This window comes from Lissotriton vulgaris, chromosome 5 (genome assembly GCF_964263255.1).
Source record: "Lissotriton vulgaris chromosome 5, aLisVul1.2, whole genome shotgun sequence".
NCBI classification, from domain to species: Eukaryota; Metazoa; Chordata; class Amphibia; order Caudata; family Salamandridae; genus Lissotriton; species Lissotriton vulgaris.
In genome coordinates, this window is record NC_141693.1 from 269,740,276 (window position 1) to 269,760,212 (window position 19,937).

General features: G+C 43.6%; 1 protein-coding gene across 2 annotated transcripts in view; it reads right to left on the bottom strand.

Annotated features, from left to right (window-relative positions):
- UBE4B (ubiquitination factor E4B) overlaps nucleotides 1-19,937 on the bottom strand; it is a 1,174,709-nt gene that overhangs the window by 724,012 nt on the left and 430,760 nt on the right. For both annotated transcript variants that reach the window (XM_086921364.1, XM_086921363.1), the window contains 4 exons: nucleotides 7,001-7,117; nucleotides 6,807-6,905; nucleotides 6,498-6,611; nucleotides 5,414-5,612 (listed from right to left, as the gene is read on the bottom strand). In XM_086921364.1, the coding sequence (XP_086777490.1) occupies nucleotides 5,414-5,612; nucleotides 6,498-6,611; nucleotides 6,807-6,905; nucleotides 7,001-7,117 (529 nt within the window). The remainder of the gene's footprint in view (nucleotides 1-5,413; nucleotides 5,613-6,497; nucleotides 6,612-6,806; nucleotides 6,906-7,000; nucleotides 7,118-19,937) is intronic.

A 19,937-nucleotide genomic window follows, 5' to 3' on the forward strand; every position in this document is an offset into this window, starting at 1 on the left:
CCAAATATCTTTTTGTGACATGTAGTGCTGTAGATTCACATGCTTTGCCTACTCCTGCCATCTAATGTTGGGTCTGGATGTGTGCAAGTTGTTTTCCTTTGTAAAAGTATGTCGAGTCACAAGGTAGAGGGACTCCTCCTTTGGTGATAATGTGCATGGGCTCCATTGTTAGACTGTTTTCCCGAAGGCGGGTGAGAATGGCATGTAAGGCAAGTAAAGAGATGTCCATGCATAGGAAAAGGCAAAGAAACTGCAACGGCCACAGGTGTTCGGGGAGTAGGGTGGGCGCATGTGAATCTACAGCATTACATGCCAAGAACAGATGCTTACAGGGTAAGTAACAATCACTTGGAGGCATGTGTGGCTACAGATACACATGCCTTGCATAGACTGTATAGCAGTGTCATCTAAAGTTGTGGCTAACCTGTTGATGTTTCAGTTGTTTAAAAGAGTCTACATTGCCCTGCCAGGCCAATATTAGCTTGTTGGTGTGCTTGAAAATCCACACAGTAATGTTTAGTGAATGTGTGTGGTGTAGACCACATAACTGCTTTGCATATATCAGCTAGTAGTATATTGCCCAGGAAAGCCATAGAAACTCCTATTTTGTGAGTGGTGTGCACCAGGGGATGTAGGTAAAGTCGTTTTGGCTTTAACATAACATGTCTGAATGCATTTAACGATCCGCCTGGCAATGGCAGATTTGGATATGAGATTTCTTTTATGAGGGGGCGATAAAGCAATAAAGAGCGGTTTGGTTTTGCAAGAGTCTTTAGTTCTGTCAATGTAGTACAAAAGGGCTCTTTTAACAACTAATACATGGAGAGCCCTTTACGCAACGGAGTATGGTTGAGGAAAGAACACCGGCTACTCAACTGATTAAAGTGGAAATGAGAGACCTCCTTTGGAAGGAATTATGGGTTGGGGCAAAGTGTTGTATAGCGTGTTAGGACCCTAGTAAAATTTTCCCGTTTCATGCCCTTATTTAGGTATAAATCACCTTGTACTTATATAGGCATAGAAATCATAACCATATTTAGACATGGCCCATGCAGTCCAAATACGGCATGGCTACTTCCACTAGTTCCGAAAAGCCACACCAATTTCTTGGAAAAGCTCGGCTTCAGCAGTTAGGGGCTTCCCCTTGCTTGAATATTGATTTGTCCAAGAACTCATGGAGTTTTCAAAGAACTAAGACACTATTATGTCCACCTTTACGTCAAACTCGGCACCTTCAAGGTATAAATATGCCCACACTTTCCATAGCAAACACACAGTGGTTTGGAGCAGTTTGACTATCTACTTGCCCGACGCATCCTGCTGCAGCAAGTGCCGAAGGAAGCCGACCCTCCAGCAGACGCACTGAGAGAGACACTGTCTTTTCTCTTGCCAAGAAATCCAGCTCCAGTATTTCCAAGCTCTCCTTGCGGGGTGTTGGGATATCGAGTCCTGATACAGAGAGATACCAGACCTCCTCCGATCTAAACCAAGGTACGGAGCTGATTAGACCCTAAGAGAAATCTTGGATAGATTCTTGGCAAAAAGAGTACGAGATTTATGCTACACCTCACTTACTCCTTCCCTCGTACTAGACTTAGGTTAGGTACATCGGGGTAGGCGTATTTTAGAAGTACCAGTTGAGTACTTTTTAACCTTTTGTTATTTATGTATGTATTTTATGGTTTAGAAACCATACCATGCTTTTACAGTATTATTTTATAATACTCTTCTTGCTGTACGCATTATACTGTGCAGCCAGTATGACGATTGTAGCAGTTAATTTCTTCTGCTCGAGAAAGAAGACTGTTAAATAAATACTTTTATTGAAAACACCCGTCTCTCTATTTCTCTGCACCTCTGGTGACACGAATCATGCACGATTCACTGAGTAAAATATCTATCTATTGTTTCCACGGCTCTGAAGATCCGTTTTATCTTGGGGAAATAACGTTGTCATGTTTATGCGGTCGTCTGAAACAAATCCCTTCTTGTTCATTCGAGGAAGTTTCTAGTGACCTCTGAGCTAGCTGGCACTCACAATTAAGTCTAGTATATTCGATAGAGACCTAATAGACACAAGTCCTACGTCAAATCTATAGGATATATTATTCCAATAAGCAGAGCCTATTGGGAATATAGGAACTACACAACAAAAGGACCACCCTATCTCTGTGGAGCTGGGAGAAAGGCTCTTTTAAGGTTAGTGCCTGGAGCTCACCAACGCATCGAAGTGAATGGATGGCAATTCAAAAAGCGATCTTCCAAGATAGAAACAGAAGGGAGCAGTTATGTAATGGTTCAAAAGGCGGACCCATAAGTCTTGTGAAAACAATGTTAAGAGTCCAGGTAGGTGTAGATGAAACCCGTGGGGGGGGATTACTCTCTTAAAACCTTCCATAAAGGCTTTGATGACTAATACTTTGAACAAAGATAGGTGTTGTCTATTCTGCAAATATGCAGCCACTGCAGCCAGATGTAACCCTATGGGTGTGAACGCAAGACCAGAGAGTTGCAGATGTAGAAGGTAACAATGATTTCATCAACTTGACTGATACTCTTATTATGACAGCAATAGACAAATCATTCCCATTTAATAATAATAATAATAATACTAGTATTTATAAAGCGCGAACAGCTGCCTCAACTAGGAGGCGTCCCGGCGCTGTGAGGGCTTGACAAGAAAGCTAGCTGGGAGTCTGCGGCTTAGAGATGCACCGAAAACAGCCATAGTATGTTCTATGAGAAGTCCTCCAAGCTTTTATGAGGATGGGCATGCATTCAAATGGGAGATTGAGATAACCGAATTCTAAGGTATGTACTGGGCACTGGTCAAAACAAGTTCCCCAGCTACACAGTAACTTCACTGAAATATATGGTGTTTGGTATCAAACACCTTGCATTAATAAACCCATATTGATTCCAATGATGGATTTATTAATACTTGCACCCAGAGGCCACCTTAGAGATGCCTCCTTGAAAACCTACCATCTACTAGTGTGCTGACTGACTGGCCCATCAAGACATTCAGATGGGCACTGATTGAAAGAAGGCTTACTGTAACTCTTTATATCTCCCAGATTGTCTGCAAAGGACACCCTGCACCTATTTCTCTCTTCCTGACCATAAGGCAAGACTTCCCTTTGGTCCTTCAAAGTGCACCAGAAGAGATCCTGCAACATTGCTAAAAGCAAGACAGCTCACAAAAAGCGATGCAATTTTTGAGAAATGGAAAAATAAATCTGCGAGGAAACAAACAAATCAAGAGGTCAAGGAAAAACAGTTTAAAGAAGATTAAATAAAGATAGGCAATACATATTTATGTTTTCCTGGAAGAAGTGCTTCAGGATCCCGCCTGTGAAAAAGAATACTCTGTGCTTAAGATTATAAATAGATGTCCTCTAAGAGAGAAATTGCTTTCTCCTTCCACACACTACACCAAGATCACCTGCTGGTAGGAACCTATGCCAAGGTGGTTGTATGTGTGGTAACAAAATGGTTTTATAGCACTAAAGAACAACATGTACTGATATCCCTGACCTCGTTTCTGGAGGCTAACCATCTTCTCCATGAGATGCAGGCAGGGTTTCGAGCACATCACAGCACCGAGCACTGAGCTGGTAATGCTCTCGTGCTGGACGATCTCAGGTTGTTGGCTGACAGTAAAAAACCTAGCGCACTGATACTTTTAGATCTGTCAGCGGCGTTTGATACTGTCAGCCATACTCTACTTTTGGACAGGTTGGCCAGCTATGGGTTTCGGGATTCAGCTTATCAATGGCTGGAATCTTTCCTATCCGGGAGAACCCAGAAGGTCCAGCTGGGAGATACGGTATCAGGAGTGGGAAAGCTCACATGTGGGGTCCCCCAGGGCTCTGCTCTATCTCCCCTTCTGTTTAACTTGTACCTACAACCCCTAATAAAAGCCCTGGTTGAGAAGGGCTGCCGCGTATACAATTATGCGGATGATACTCAGTTGTTGTTGAGCATGGACGACACTGAACAGGCACAGTTACAGGCACAGGAGGTACTTAGATTCACAGTTAACTGGATGTCCAGGAATCTCCTGAAGATTAACCCCGAAAAAACCGAGGTGTTAATAATCTCATCTAGTTGTTCCCCCTGGAGTGACCTGTACTGGCCCCAGGAATTGGGCCCCACCCCTAAGCCAGCTGATTTGGTAAAAAGCCTTGGTATTAAGATAGATCCTGCCCTATCAATGGTGAGACAGATCTCCTCTGTTGTAGGAACTTGTAATGGTCTTATAAGACAATTACGCAAACTAGTTCCGCTCCTCTCACAGTCCATGCTTCGCACTGTAGTCTCTGCCACTATACTCTTGCGGCTGGACTATGGAAACGCGCTCTACCTGGGCCTACCAAAGGTATTAACCAACAGACTGCAGGTGGTTTTAAATGATGCGGCAAGACTTATCTACAAACTTCCAAGAATATCACATGCCTCCCCGCTGCTGCAGAGCCTCCACTGGTTGCCAGGGACGCAAAGGTCTGCCTTCAAAAGTCTCTGCATAGCCCATAAGTCCATCTATGGGCAAGCCCCTGCGTATATTAAAGAAAGGCTGGAGATCTACCGGCCAGAAAGAAGTCTAAGGTCCTCCGAGGCTCAATTGTTGGTGTGTCCTCGGTCTAAACTGGCCACAAAAGGTGGAAGATCCTTTTCGGTCTTGTTGCCTAGGATTTGGAATAAACTGCCCGAGGCTCTTCGTAAAGATGGAAACCGGCTCCACTTCAGGAAAGCCCTAAAGACTATCTTATTTAGAGAAGCGCTGAGTCCAGTATAGTCTCTATCCGGTCCCTGTTGCTGATTAGGTTGTTATGTTTTGTGGTCAAAAGCGCCCTGAGACCTGCCGGTGAATTGGCGCTATATAAACTGACATTAACAATAACAAAGAGGAGAGTTTGCAAATCTATGCATGGTCCAATGCTTTAGAAGCCCAAATCATTCTGTTAACTTTAGTCCAAATATCTAGTTACCTAATTAAAGCAAGGATCACATAGATGATGAATATGCACAAGATAGTGACTCCCTGGACCACGACGCCTTTCAGCTTGTATTGCAACTTAGGATGGAGTTAGCATGGTTAGCTATGTGGGGCATTGAATTCAGTTGTATGACTGGGTTCAGAAGTTTACTTTAGTATTCAGTTATTGTAATTTAAAGTTGAATACATTTGAAGTTTTGAATTGTTGACAGACAAAAAAATGTGAAAATCAAGGAGCAAGTGCACGTGCTGGAGAATATAGAAGTCAAGTCGACAACTTGTGCACCTGAACACACACACACACAATCACACACACACACACACACCCCCCCCAAACAAGACTTTTTCTACAGACAAGGGAACTCGCATAGATCACAACACCTAAGTTTCACGAGTGTTCTAGAATGTACTCACCTAGATTAGCCACCCAACTAGCCACATCCTCCATGCTCGCCTTCACACGGGTTTCATCGCTGGGGACAGTGATGCGGCACCGGGGGTGAAAAACGTACATGGGATCAACAGTCTCAAGCTTGATCTTGGTGCTCAACTGCTGCAACACCCACAAGAAGTTGAGCATGAAGCCATCCGTGGACACTAAACGATCATCAGTCTACAGCACAGGAAGAAACAAATAATGAGACTGCAAGCGCTGGTGTCTCAATAATTACTTTCATGTAATCAGGCCTCCCTTCCCCCGAATCAGCTGAACTCATTTATAAAATAGCTTGTAAAATGGCACATAAATTATGGAGTACTAAGAATAGAAGAATTAAGTGAACCAGAAAACACATTTTAAGCAACCAAGATTGAGAGGCCACATTCTATTGCCGACAAATAATTTTTTCCACTTATGATAAAATAAACAAATGGCACAAAGACAAATTGCAGCACTGAAAATTTGATGGAAATGTCTAAAGTGATTTAATTATGCTAACCTACCTTAATGTACTGACCCTGAATTCGGAGCATCCCTAGAGTTATCCAAGCAAAAATCGAAAGTGCAACAAAATACTTTTTGATGTTTGAAGTCATCTAAACCAAAGCGCTGCTTGAATTTTGATCTCTACATACATTTACTGAAATTCTTCTACTTATATTTCTGTACAATAGAAGTTCTTAGCCTATTCAAAGTCTGCAAAAAGAGAACAGCTTCCATCCTGTCTGAAAGAAGCAAGACAGGAGCTAGAATGTCACATAACATTGTGCACATGCTGAAGAGGCTTAACAAGGTGAGGTTTAGAGTGTTCTTCTCAGGCAGCTACAACTGCCTCCAAAAAGAGGTCCAGGCCTCCCTCCAGAATGAAAAGACCTTCATGGAGCAATGGACCCTTAAACAGTTGAAAGGGCAATTTCAAAAGCCGTTTTTTTTCAATGCTTGAGAACATTTAAAAACAAATTGTAGAAGGGTCAAGTTATGTGATTTTCTAATAAGAACCAGTACATTTTCTTCAGGCTAATATAAAAACTCTTTCAGAAGACTATTTGCAATCCTTACCTGCATTTGTGACTTCTTAAGATTGCTATTGACCACAGCCGCCATGTAGCTGAGGGCAGCTTCCCTTGTCTCACTATTGAGCAGGATACAGTGCAGGATCTTGAAAAGCTCTTGCTGCAATTAATAATGTACGAAAAGCTTATAGAGAGGGCAGCTATCACTTAAAACAAAGTACTAATGCTCTGCCGAATTAGAGAGAAGAAAATGACTTCACAAAAAGCATGCCATAATTACTAATGATTAAAAAAGCAACTCTATCCAGGAAACCAGACAGAATAAACCAGAGCACTTATTCAATAGACCACATACCCGTGCAGATTCAAGGTGGTGCTGTAAAGACTGGCTCACAACGCGTGTGTTGTCTAGAGTAATGGCTGGACCAGAAAAATATTTTTCAACCACTTTAGTCTAGAATTGCAATAAAAAAAACAGTTGGGGTTAGTCAAAAACTGTTTTACATTTTTTCCTGAAAGAGTAAGGTGCACAGCAGCATTATCACTTACGTCATCCTCTGCAAAAACTGAGAGACTGAAGAAAGACCCTAAATATGACAATCTCTGAAGCTCCCGGCCGGACCCTGCACTCAGTGATTTGGGTAACCACAATGGTAATGAGGTAACCTGCAGAAAAAAGAAGCAGGCGCCGATATTTAGTTAAATGCAATCCAAACATTTCCCATTGCATCACACTACAAGGCTGGAATCATGTTATTTATGGGGTATGATTGCCTTCCTTCTTATTCTTCATTCTGTCAGAAATCTACATTTTGCCAAATTGGCAACTTATTAAAAAACATTCCAAAATATAATGCTTAAAAAACGGACAGTAATAGGAACAAATGAAAATTATAATCAGCCTAACAAAACATATCAAATATAAATATCAATGGCAACAATTATACAGTTTAAAATGTCATTCAATAAAATAAATCATGATTACTACTCCTTTGGACTCAGCTAGCCTTTTACAAGTGGCTCCAAAATATCTTAACACCATCAATAAAAACCCAAGGCTTGTCACTATTCTTGCACAAAGGCCTGTTACTGTTCAGGCTTTATGGCAGATGTGAATATCAGGATGTGAAAAATGTGTAGTGCAACCGATACATCAGTTGTTGTTCAAGGTTTTTGCAAACATAGAATATGTGCAGTAGAGTTTCCTTTGATGACTGACAACATGCAATTCCATCAACTATTCCCAAAGCCTTTTCCAATGTTGTTCAGCCAGGGACAATTGGAGGAAGTGTAAGCAGCAAATGTTACGCCTGAGTGACCGGCCAATAACTTGTTACCAATAAACCCCAGATGGAGCCCAAACCCCCAGTCAACTCCAAATCTTTTAGCACACAATTTAAAAGGCATGGACAAGGGATTGTCACTACCAAACTAATCCCAAAGATACTGCTTCAATATAACCTATATATAAGAACTATACTTGTGTTACAGCATATATCTAGATCTTGCCTATTCAAACAACATTCTAAATTCAAATGGGTCCCTACAGTAGAGTTTGGGCCGGCAAAAACATTTCATAACGTATCACATTGTGCCTTATGACGAAATAATGAAAAATTTATAGGAAAGTAATTTGTTCTTTATGTTAATGACAGCAAACATTTCCATCTAATTACTTCCAATATAGGTATGGCAGTCGGACTTTGCAGCTCTAAATGCAAACGGCAATGCACAAAGATAAAGAGTGAACACTTATTCTTGAGACTGGCAAAATGGCACAGAATAGTGCTTAATTTGTATGGAAATAAGTGCTGGGTGGGGCCCCGTCAGAGGGCCACTGCTGCTTGTACCACCCATTATGCCTGCCAGCACTGCCAATAACAGTACCAACACAACTAGTAACCATCACACCTAACAAGAGTGACAAATCAAGACTGTTCTCGTCCTCCAAAGCTATTATAATGGCTTGCTTGGCAGGGTTTAGTCACTTTAGTGTACACTGAATTATTAAACAATTGTTGTGCACATATCCAAACTAGACAAACAATACCAACAAGTGACAGACTGTCTTAAGTGCCGGTGCAGAGAATTAAGTGCTGGTGCGGAGCACCGGCTCAAATTAAGCACTGGTACTGAGGAGAGCCGACCTCACTAGGCCAGTCACAAAGGTAATTCTCAACGTGCCCATTTCCTAAGACTTTAGTCAAAGATGAGGACCATAGTTTTCCCAGTACTGACATTGAAATTGTTTTAGTATTGTATTCATTCAGAGATGACTGACCTTTTACAAATCAACATGTGGGTAGTCCACCAATATAAGGGCCTACTGACAAAAAGCATTTTGCCTTATGCTTAGTAGTACTACAAAAATACTACTAAAGTACGACAAAATGCTATTCATTCACTCATCTACATGAGCAGTTCTACGCCTCGGTCTCTCGTATCCTTTATGTATGGAGATCACTGTCCCTGCAGAGATCTCAGCACAAGAAGGCATATGTTGTAACAGTAAATGTGGGAGGGATGGTGGAGTGGCTGCACAATGGGGATTAGATACTACTAAAGGGGAGGAAAGCGGTTTTGGAGTAAGGAGGGGGTTTAGAGTGGGACATGCACTCAACCCTCAAAAAGTAAGTCTACCGGTATTCACAAAATCCTTTACTAGAGCCAAACAAGCATGTACAATGCAATAGGTCTCGCAATGACATTGTTTTGAGCTATTGCCATTGAAAATGTTTTTTGTTTTTCCCTTTGTTAAGCATTAATCAAGTAATGGCATTGTAAATGACAATGTCATTTACCCCCTGTTGACCCCCGCAAAGCTTGTCAGCATGTGCCTGCCATAAAAAGGAATATCTGATAATCGTATCTTAAACATTTTAAACAATCCTATAGTTTCACAGCGGTTCTAAATTAAATTTTAAAATAAAATGTATATTCTCATAATATTAGCACATTGAATGCAGTCAAATAAGATGTTATTCTTCAATTTCTCAGATCGCTTTGAATATTTTTGTCCATACCCATGCGAAGATCTTCTCCCATGGGGCAGAACACCACCCTAGCTCGGTTCCACTGTATTTTAACTGTCCTAAAGGATTTCAGGAGACTATTACCTGAATCTAAATACCAGGGAACCACACCTTACTCCTCTCCTCCCCCCCCCCACCCTCCCCCGCCCGGAGCCTGCAAGCCCATTGTAGAAAATTTAATCTGGTTAGAATATCAGCCATTTGCCTAAGGAGATCACATTTGTAAATATTTTATAATTTTTAAGTCCATCCATTAGGGGTTACAGGCTCTAAAAAGAGACTTCATTTTAGTGTTTGTGTCAGTTTTTAGTTCTGTTTAAACACTGGATAATCTCTTTCGGTAAAGACCTCATGTTGTCGTCCAGGCCAATAGAGTTGCTTTATAAAATTGTGAAATAATTGTTAAATCGTGTAGGCCTTTCTCTTGAAATGTAAATGGTCTCTTCAAGAGTGTGATTTACACCTATCAAACAAATTCTTTTTATGGAATACGTACAGGTATACAGAAAAGTTATATGGTGTTTTCTTGAATATATGTTTGTGAGTGTATGCAGGCAGGAACAAACTGCAATGTCTCAGAAGGGTTACTCCACACAGAAGGGGCTGTACCAGATCGGCTAATGAGGGCCCAGCAATGGGTCTATTTAGTTTATGTGGAATTCTGATAAGCCGTACCTAAGAGGAGTACAGCAAGTGGGTCCCTTGTCTCTGCCGTCCCCTGTGAAGAGAAAGTACCCAGGATGCCCTTGAAGTGACCCTGACAAGGTGTGTAATCGCACCAACGCATTTTGCCTGCAGTCAGATGCAAGCTGGCCTGGACACGATGGAGGGAAATCCACCCACTGGTTATAATCATGGCTACACCCACCTCACCAAACTCTCTGACAGAATCCCAGCTCCTCGCTTTCCTTTTCTGCTAAAACTGTGCAATAAATGTGCAATCAGTTTTCTCACCTGTAAAGACGGAAAAGGCGGGCCAATGTTTCATGGCATATCGCTAAAATGTTCAAATTTAAAATGTATTAAACAAATGTCAAAATAAGGATAGTGTTATAACTATATTATCTGACTAGATGTTAAGACTTCGCGTATGTCTGCGGAATGCTTCGCTATCTGATCTTAGAGGCATTCCTGCAGCAGAGTACACGTGTCCCATGTCCGCAGCAGAGCTGTGAGAAGTGAAAAGTGTTGTCCTACAGCGCTACAAGCCACGCTATAGTGATGACCCAGTGCACCACAGAATGTGTGCTCGGTTACTTTGCCTTTAAGAATCCTTAGATGCATCATTACAGAGAATAGTGGAGGTGGGAAGAAAAAAGCAAGTTCAAGGCAGGAAAAAAAGTTTCCTTGGAGAAAAAATGCAGGGGTTATCCCTCTACCTGATGTCAGACCTGCCTTTAATAAAACCCTAAAGAGCCGGGGGAAGGATAGAGCTGGGTGCCGGGACCTGTCAGGATGGGATTGCTGTTAACTCTTTAGTGGTGTTTTTTGGTTTTTTAAAACAAGTGTGCAATTCTGGGTCCAATCAATGTATCTAGCCCCGGCTGACAGGGATGAGGTGGTGTCTGCCCTGGGTCCTAGCAGCACACAGCTTCTGCCAGGTGAGTGAGGGGAGCACAAGAAACGGGGTGAGGGTATGAGGGAGGCTGCTGGCAATGTTCATACAGAGAAGGCAGGTCGGTGCCCTTCAGCTTCCAGAAGTGGGTAATCGAGCAGCGCTGGATTAATTGCATTCATGTGTGAAGTTACGTGACCCCATGAAACTTTTATTCCAGACAGTCTGAAAAGTTAATTACTGCGGAGAGTGCAGTGTGAGGGGAACACGCCACGACTGTGCTCAGCAGATTGGCAATGGTGTTTCCAGAGGCTGCGAAGGGTGTTATTTAAATGGGAAAGTCAGTGTTCTAAAATCTGATTTTTGTCGAAAGGGCACATGCTGGAGTGAGATGAGCGAGTGGCTGCGTGAGACACGACACACGTGGCAGCAGCTGCAGGGACTGTGGAGGGGGCGCAGGGAAGGAGAGAGAGGCATGGCTGGGAAGACAGCATGACAGATGCGCCAGCGGACTTCAGCACGGTGTTACCTCCCCCCACCTCCTTCCATACCCTCTCTGCTCTGGCCACGGGAGCCCTGGCACGCTGCCAGTTCCGGGCACCGACAGGGAGACATGGGCGTAGCTGGCAAGCAGCCAGAGATTCGGACCTGCGAACCTGGTGGGCAGGCATGCTCTGCCACCAGTCCTTACTGGGCAAGGAAGCCCGTACCAAATGCCTGTATTGGGTACTGAAGTGTAGGGAAGCGCCCAGCTGGGAGCACAAACTCTACAACTATGCCTGCCCGGAGAATGTCCTGACGTGGTCACAGCAGCCTCTCCTACCCTGTCTGCCTTTATTACAGCCGTCTTTGGCAGGGCATCCAATCTGCACTGGGCACGGCAGGTGCTCAGTGCACGGCTTCATCTGACACCGAGCGAACCCCGGGCAATGCAGTTTTTGGCACCCAGTCAGGCATGGGCACTGCAAACGCTGGCACCCAGCCAGACAAGAGCACAGCATCTCTGTCACACAGAGTAATCTAAAGACGGCAGCCCCGGGGCAGCCTGAACTGGCACCAACATGGCACGCGACCTGCAAGGGCCACTGCGAATGGTGGAAACTGACTGTTTCTGTCACCCTCCCTGGCCAGGGCATGACAACTTCTGGCACTCCGCCTACTCTGGGCAAGGCACTGCTAAAACACGGGCTGAGCTGAGCATGGCAGCCTCTGGTACCCTCCCTGGCCAAGGTATGACAACATCTGGGGTACAGCCTAATCAGGGCAAGGTACCGCTAACACCTAGCAAGCCTGAGTTGAGCATGGCAGCCTCTGGCACCTAGCAAGGCAAGGACGTGGTACCACTGGCACATAGCCTGACCATAGCAGGACAGCCTCGCGAGATCATAGTCTAGAAAGCGCTCCTTTTGTTGTGGATTCGGCCAAACGCAGAAGGTTGGACAAACAAAAGAAAGGATGTGCCTAGCCCACGCGAGGTAGATATGTGCAATGAAGAGTGGACGCTGCTTTTTGCTAGAGCATACGTCGATTGGGTGCGGATGGTGGTGGTCGGGGTTGGGGAGGAACCCCAGGAACCTTGTACAAATCACGCTTCTGCCTTGTTTGTAGGTGCTAACTCCGAGACGCACAAAAAGACTCGGGCATCAAAATACACAGGAAGGCAGACGCTTGCTTATATTTGCATGGTGCTTTCACTTTCATTTAAAGTGAAAGTGCTGTGTTAAAATAAACGCAGGCATCAAAATACACGGGAAGGCAGCCGCTGGTTTAGATTTGCATTGTGCTTTCACTTTAAGTGAAAACAGATGCCACAAGAGCGTTTCTACCTTGTAGTGTGAGCGTGCGCTGGGAGCGTGTGAGGCAGCGGAGACGCCATGCGCGTGCACATCGCCTGTCCGTGCTCGCACATGGTTTGTCTCCCTTCGCTCACCAAACAAACAACAATAGAGGCTCGCCAAGCGAAGCAGCGCATGCGCTGCATACGCTAGGCGAGACCTAAAAAGGCTCCAAAACAGTAGCAAATATACTCTATCTCAGACGCGGAGTAAATCCAAGACCACAATGACAAACCACTGGTACTGCAAAACCCTTCCTCAAAAAATAATGTAGAGAGGAACTTGCAATAGAAGCCCATAGGAACTAATGTTTAGTTAAGTAATAAAGGGTGTGGCCAACCACTGGGGAGATGGCGGCTTAAAAACAGCTTCTGCAGACAAGAGTTAAATCTGGCAATATCCTGACTTGACAAGCTTAACACCACCACCCCTTGCTTCTTCCCCCGCAACTTTCCATGAGAGGAATTGTAATTGGCACCTATGAATTGGTTTAAATGGTGGACCCATAAGCCTTGTAAGGACTAGGTTTAGTTTCCACACTGGTGCAGGCAGCACAATGTAACTCTAGAGACTATGTGTTATGTATTAGCTAACTTTTATCAAATATCTTGTTTAATTGTAACAGGATGAAGTACAAGCGTTTGTGATAAGAAATTGTTTACTTTTTTAACAAAGCGGAAAAAATATTTTAAGGACAATGGTGCTACGGATCGGGACTCTTGGTACATTGTTATGGCTTTAATTAACTAAACAAACTTAATCAGATTCTGATTCTTGTTGGTATCACTCTTTTTAATCCTTCCATAAAGGCTTTAATCACTGGCACTCTAAATAGAGAGAAGTGGTGTCTGTTTTGTAAATATGCAGCTACTGCTGCCAGATGTAACCGGATGGATGTGTAGGCTAGTCCACATTGTTGTAAATGTAACAGGTAACAGATGATGTTCTGTGCAGAGGCATGACGAGAATTGATATTGTTACAATCGATAACAAATCACTTCCATTTTGCTGCGTAACAAGCCCTGGTAGTAGGCTTTCTAGCTTATTTTAAGATATTCATACAGTCTAGTGGTAGGTGTAAATAACCAAACTATGACTTCAGGAGCCAAATCGCCAGGTTGAGTTCTTTGGGATTTGGATGCCTGATTTTTCCATGGCTCAGAATGAGCAGACTGGAGGTGAGATGCAGCTTTTAATGTGTAACTACTGATAGCTCCAGCAGCGTGGTGAACCAGGGTTCATGTGCCTATGTGGGAGTTATGAGAATTAGTGGAGGGATGTTTGCCTGAGCTTCTGAACTACCAGTGGAATGATTGGGAGAGGCAGAAAATCGTAGGCAAATATCCCTGAACAGTTCATCCACAGGGCATTGGCTTTGGAGAGCGGGTGTGGGAACCAGGGCATTTTGCATTTTCTGCTGGGATCCTGAAAGCAGGAAAGGAGACCCAGAGGATTGAAATTCCCACCTGTGGATTTGTCTGCTGAGAAGATCGGCAATCTGATTGTTTACTCCTAGAAGGTGTCCTGCCAGGAGATAAATCTTGTGGTGTATGGGCCATTTCCAAATGGATTGTGCTAGGAGTGATAGTTGAAGAGTGTGTGTGTCCCCCCCGTTTTTGTATATAGTACATTGCTCTCATGTGGTCTGTGAAGACTAGGACAGCTTTGCCTACGAGGTGAGTTTGAAAGGCTTTGAGCGCTAGAAACACTGCTAGTAGGTCTAGGTGGTTTATATGGAGATTTTTGTGCTTTGGACTCCACAATCCTTGGATTGTGTGATCCTGTAAGTGAGCACCCCAACCGTCGAGCGATGTATCTGCTTTTAGCAGTGTGTGTGGAACAGGGTCGATGAAGGGCCACCCTTTGGATACACGGATTTTAAACAGATAATGAGTTTATATTTGCTGTGATTGATTTTATATGATGTATATATCTTTGTGTCTCTTTTATGACCTGTCTTTGGAAGAACGAATAAAGAAAGAATTGAATTGGATACATTTTGTGACTTCCACCACTGCAGATAGCGATGGTTGCGGCAGTCTACCAACACTAAATTGGTTAATCAACCCTGCGTTTGGTTCCACTGACTTGCTAAGCATTCTTGAATGGAATGCATGAGAAGTCTTGCATGGGGTACGATTATGATGCAAGACTCCATCATTCCCAGCAGTTGCATGAAGAGACTGGCTGATAATGAGTGATTGAGCTGAAACAGAGTAAATTGATGCTTGTATAGCGCACTACTCACCCGCAAGGGTCTCAAGGCGCTTGTACGAATACCACTGTGGAACCCATCCTGGCTTTCCCTGTGAGGCGTCCACTCCTGGGCACCCCCAAGGTGGAGGCCAGGCATCCTTAGCGTTGTTGGGGCCTTTGCGGAGATTAAGCAAGCTGTTGCCCAGAGTTGCAGAGTGGGACTCCATGATTGGAATAGGCACCGAGGCGAGCATTATCAGGTCCGTGGAATTTTTGAGCCCAAGACCCGCCGAGGCGGGGAATTGAACCCTGGTCCCGGGCTAGACTTCTGCATCAGGGTCTGCCGCTCTAACCATTGAGCCACAAGAGACTGAGTATTGTGAATTCTGGCTGCACTGGGAGAGGCTAAAGATTTTTGAGTCTTTAAGGAGGCTCCCAGATAAAGCTGTGAGTTTGAAGGGTGCAAATGGGACTTCAAAACATTCACTGTAAATCCTAGTTGATGTAGTAGGTGAATTATGGATTGAGTGTGTTGAAAACAGTTATGGTAAGTGCCAGTTTGATGAGCCAGTCGTTCCGGTAAGGGAAGACTTGTATGTGTAGTCTTCTCAGATGAGCTGCGACTACTGCCAGGCATTTGGTAAATACTCTGGGAGCAGTAGTGACTCCAAAAGGTAGTACTCTGAATTGGTAATGTTAACCCGCTATCACAAATCGGAGATATCTGCGATGAGCGGGGTGAATTGGAATGTGGAAGTGTGCGTCCTTTAAGTATAGAGTAGACACAAAGTCATCCGGTCGTAGAAGTGGGAGCACTTGTTGAAGTGGCACCATGTGGAAATGTTCTGACAATATGTAGTGGTTCAGTTCTCGGAGGTCCAAAATAGGTCTTAAGGAGCCATCCTTTTTGGGAATTAGAAAATACAGGGAGTAAACACCTGACCCTTGATATTGTGATTGTACTGGCTCTATTGATCCTTTTAGCAAGAGAGACTTGGCTTCTTATTTGAGCAGGTGCAAATGTTCTGATGACAGTTAGTGAGAACGCGGTAGAATTTTGGAGCTGTGGTTGTAAGCTCCAGGCAATAACCATGTTGGATAATTCCTAGCACACGTGTCTGTTGTTGTGGATTGCCAAATGGGGAGGAATTGTACAAGACATCCCCCAACAGGGGTTAAATGTTCAGGAGGCACAGTAGGTAAGAAGAGTTCCGGGGTCTTGAACCCTTGGCCCTACCTTTGCGGTTTACTCTGAATCCTCCTCTAAAGAAGCCTCTTGTGGGGAAGACTGATTGTTGCCTTTATATGAGAAAGCATTGATGTCTGAGGATGTGGTCTTGAAACCCCCCCCCCCCCAACAGTAAAAGGAGCCCCAGTTTGAAGGAGACTGTAGGGCTCCCATATATTTAGCTACCTCAGTGTCTTTTTTCATTTTTTCTAACGGTGATCCACTTCGGACCGCAGTGATGCTCTTTATCAAACAGTGTTTAAGATGAATTGCTGGACTTCCATTTTCAAATCTGAAATCATCAACCAGGTGTGTCTTCTAGGAACACACTAGTGTTAATCTCTCGAGGTGAGATATTGGCAGCATCTAAGGCACATCTAATAGAGGAATTTGAGATGAGCTTTCCTTCATGTTTTTAATCTTGAGCTTTAGCTTTGTGCTAATCTGGGAGATATTGGCGCAACTGCTCCATTTTGTCCCAATGGGCTCTATCTTACCTGGCTAAGAGGGACAGGGTGTTGGCAATGTGTCAATGATTGGCCGCCTGGGTAGCCATTTGTTTGCCAGAGGTGTCTATTAATTTTGTTTCCTTGTGTGGAGGGGGAGCATCCCCAGATGTTTGTGAATTTGCCCGTTTACGGGCATTAGAAAAAACAAGAAAATAAAGGGGTAACTGACCCTTAATTAAGACTGGATCAGACAGAGCAGGCCTAAACTTTATCTATTCCAGGTGTCTGAATACGAGCCCAAACAGGGTCCCTGAATATGTCCTCGGCATGCCTCATCATGCCTTTGAGCATAGGGAGAGTGACTAGACCTGTGTGTACTAAAAGTTTCAAGCAAGAAATCTTCTGGTGAATCTTTTTGTAGCTGTACCCCGTGATATTGTGCAGCTCTAGCAAGCTGTTCTAATTAATCTACATTGTAGTCAGTGGGGAGGCTACGCAGGGTAAAGGTCTGGGTCATTATCTGTAGGTGGATCAATAGTGTAGGATTTACAGGTAATTGAATATCCCCATCATCTACATCTACTTCATCTACTTCATCATCATCATCATCATCATCATCATCATCATCATCATCGAGAGTTCTGTGGTGTGACAGGTAATGATTCTAATGTTGGAGAAGGTGGTGTAGGGGAACATGATGAGAGAGGAGGAGAGGGGTAAGTAGCAACATTCTTCTTTTTAAAGGAATCTTATATTATATGTCCTCTAACTCAGGTTTGAGTTTGCAAGGCAGTTGGGTAAGAAGATGTCCAGGATCAGGATTAATGTTAAGTTCCTTTTGTTTAGGATCTGATTCGGATCCTGCGCTTTGAAGGAGCATCTTTCGGTTTCGGCACCGACGACTTCGGTGCAGAAGGTTTCCACTCCGAAGCAGTTTTCAATTTCGGTGTTGAGTGTTTCGGCTTCGAAGCAGTCCTCTATGTTTGCCCTCAAGGAAAGGCAGGAACAGGACTTTGGCATCTCTGAAGATGCAGAATGGGAAGGCCGGCAGGTATACACATGAGGTCGCCATTAACAGAATTCAATTTGACAGTTGCCCAGATTTCTTTTTAATTTAAATCTTAAGAAAAATAATTGTAATTTAATCGATTATATATTGAATTCAAAATTAAGTCAATAATGCTGTAGCATTTTTTTACATTTCAAATACATTTTTTTTATTAATTTATATCAATATTATTTTCAAATTATTTTCACTAATTTTATTTAAAGTTTAATAAACCGTACCCAAAACTCTTTCATTGGGAGAACTCCGAGTACACGTAAAAAGTTATGAGTAGTAACTTTACACTTGTAGGCTAAATAAGGCAAATTCATGTAACGTTACTAAAAAGTGTAAGAGGAAACTTACAAGTGAAGTTAGGGTCACGTCTAAGTTTACCTTTGTGAATAACCCTCAGGTCAGCTGTACAATGGCCAGAAACGATGAGTGCCAATGTACAACCCTTTTTTTTACCATCTTTTCAAGAAAACTTCTTTAGAGACGCAGTTTCCATGTTTCTATTTTACATAGAATACTGTAATCTATGAAAAAGAAAACAGCAGTGTCCAGACAGCATGGAAATAATAAAGGGCTACCAATAATATCACTATATTTATGTAGGAAACTGGGTTTTTGTTGCAGTACCCCCCACTTTTGTGCCCCCTTTCTAGCTACTAGATGCTGATTTTTAACTCGGACAGTGCACTGAGGCCTACTAACCAGACCTCAGTGCTCTTTTCTTTAAAACAAAGGATGTCTAATTGTTGTACAATTGGCACAGGACTTTAGCACCGTCAGGCCCTAGTAAATGATACCCCTGGTACCTAGGGCATGGGTACTAAGGAGGGTCCCTAAGGACTGCAGCATATCTTATGCTCCTCTAAAGGACCCCACACCGAAATTCCACAAAGACTGCCATTGCAGGCTGTGTGACATGGTATAAACCATGAGTGAACACAGGACATGGCACACTCCTGTGTGCATTGCTAAAGTCACTATTTAATATAAGTAAGTCACCCCCTACAGCAGGCATTGGAGCCCTAAGGAAGGATGCATTATGTTTTATGTGCGGACATATCTGTATGAGCACATATGTTTTTATGATGTCTAGTTCTATCACTAGATATTGCAAGTGAACAGGGAAGCCATCTTAAGGTATGTACTGTGCACTGGTCATAAGTTACTCGGCTACGTACTAACTTCACATACATATGGTGTTGGGTACCAAACAGATCTTATTAATAAACCCACACTGATCTCAGAGATGGATTTATTAATACATGCACCCAGATGGTACCTTAGAGGTACCACAAGAACCCTACTAGTCCCCTAGTGTGCTGGATGACTGGTCTTGTCGAGCCAGCCACTACAGATGGGTTTCCGTCCCTCTAGGATGCTAGAGCCTGGCTCTCAGAGATCAGGAACAATGTCTGCTCTGGCAGGAGGTGTTTACATCTCCTCCAGCAGAGAAGCTAGTAAATCAGCTTATCAAGGCCAGAGGCCTCAAAGCCTCTGCCACCTTTGAGTTGAGGGCCTAGCTTCCCCCAGACCTGAGGGAAGCCACCCCAAGTCCTGGGCCAATTTGGCACCAGGAGAGGCAGGAAATGAGTTATTCAGGAGGTGTGTTGCACTGCCACCTCTAGGAAGGGCAGCATGAAGTGAACATGAAAGAAATGATTCCACCATCTTTAATGTAGCGGAATTAGGAACTCTGGTACTAGGTGATTCAAACTCCCCACAGGAAGTGGTCATATAGGGGGGTGTATTGACCCAGGGGTAAGTAGAACATTGGCTACTACCCTTCACTCCCCTTAACAACCCTAATTTGAATATTTATGTTGCCCCCTGACAGCCAGCCAGGAAGCAGATTTGACTACTGGAAACAGAGGAAGAAAGAAGGACAGAAGAGAGTGAAATTTGAAGAGCTGCTTCAAAGATTGCAAGGCTGCTTGCACTTCGAAAAGAGCTGTAATACTGTCCAAACACTTGGAGGACTGCCGTGCACCTCAACAATCAGAGCAGAGGAGATGCTTCCTCGCATTTGCAGGCACCGAAAAGCTTCTGCCGGTCAACCGGTTTGCCAGCCATCAGGCCCATTGAAACAACAGTGAGACAGGATAAGGTCTTCATGCTCCAGGAGGTCAGATTT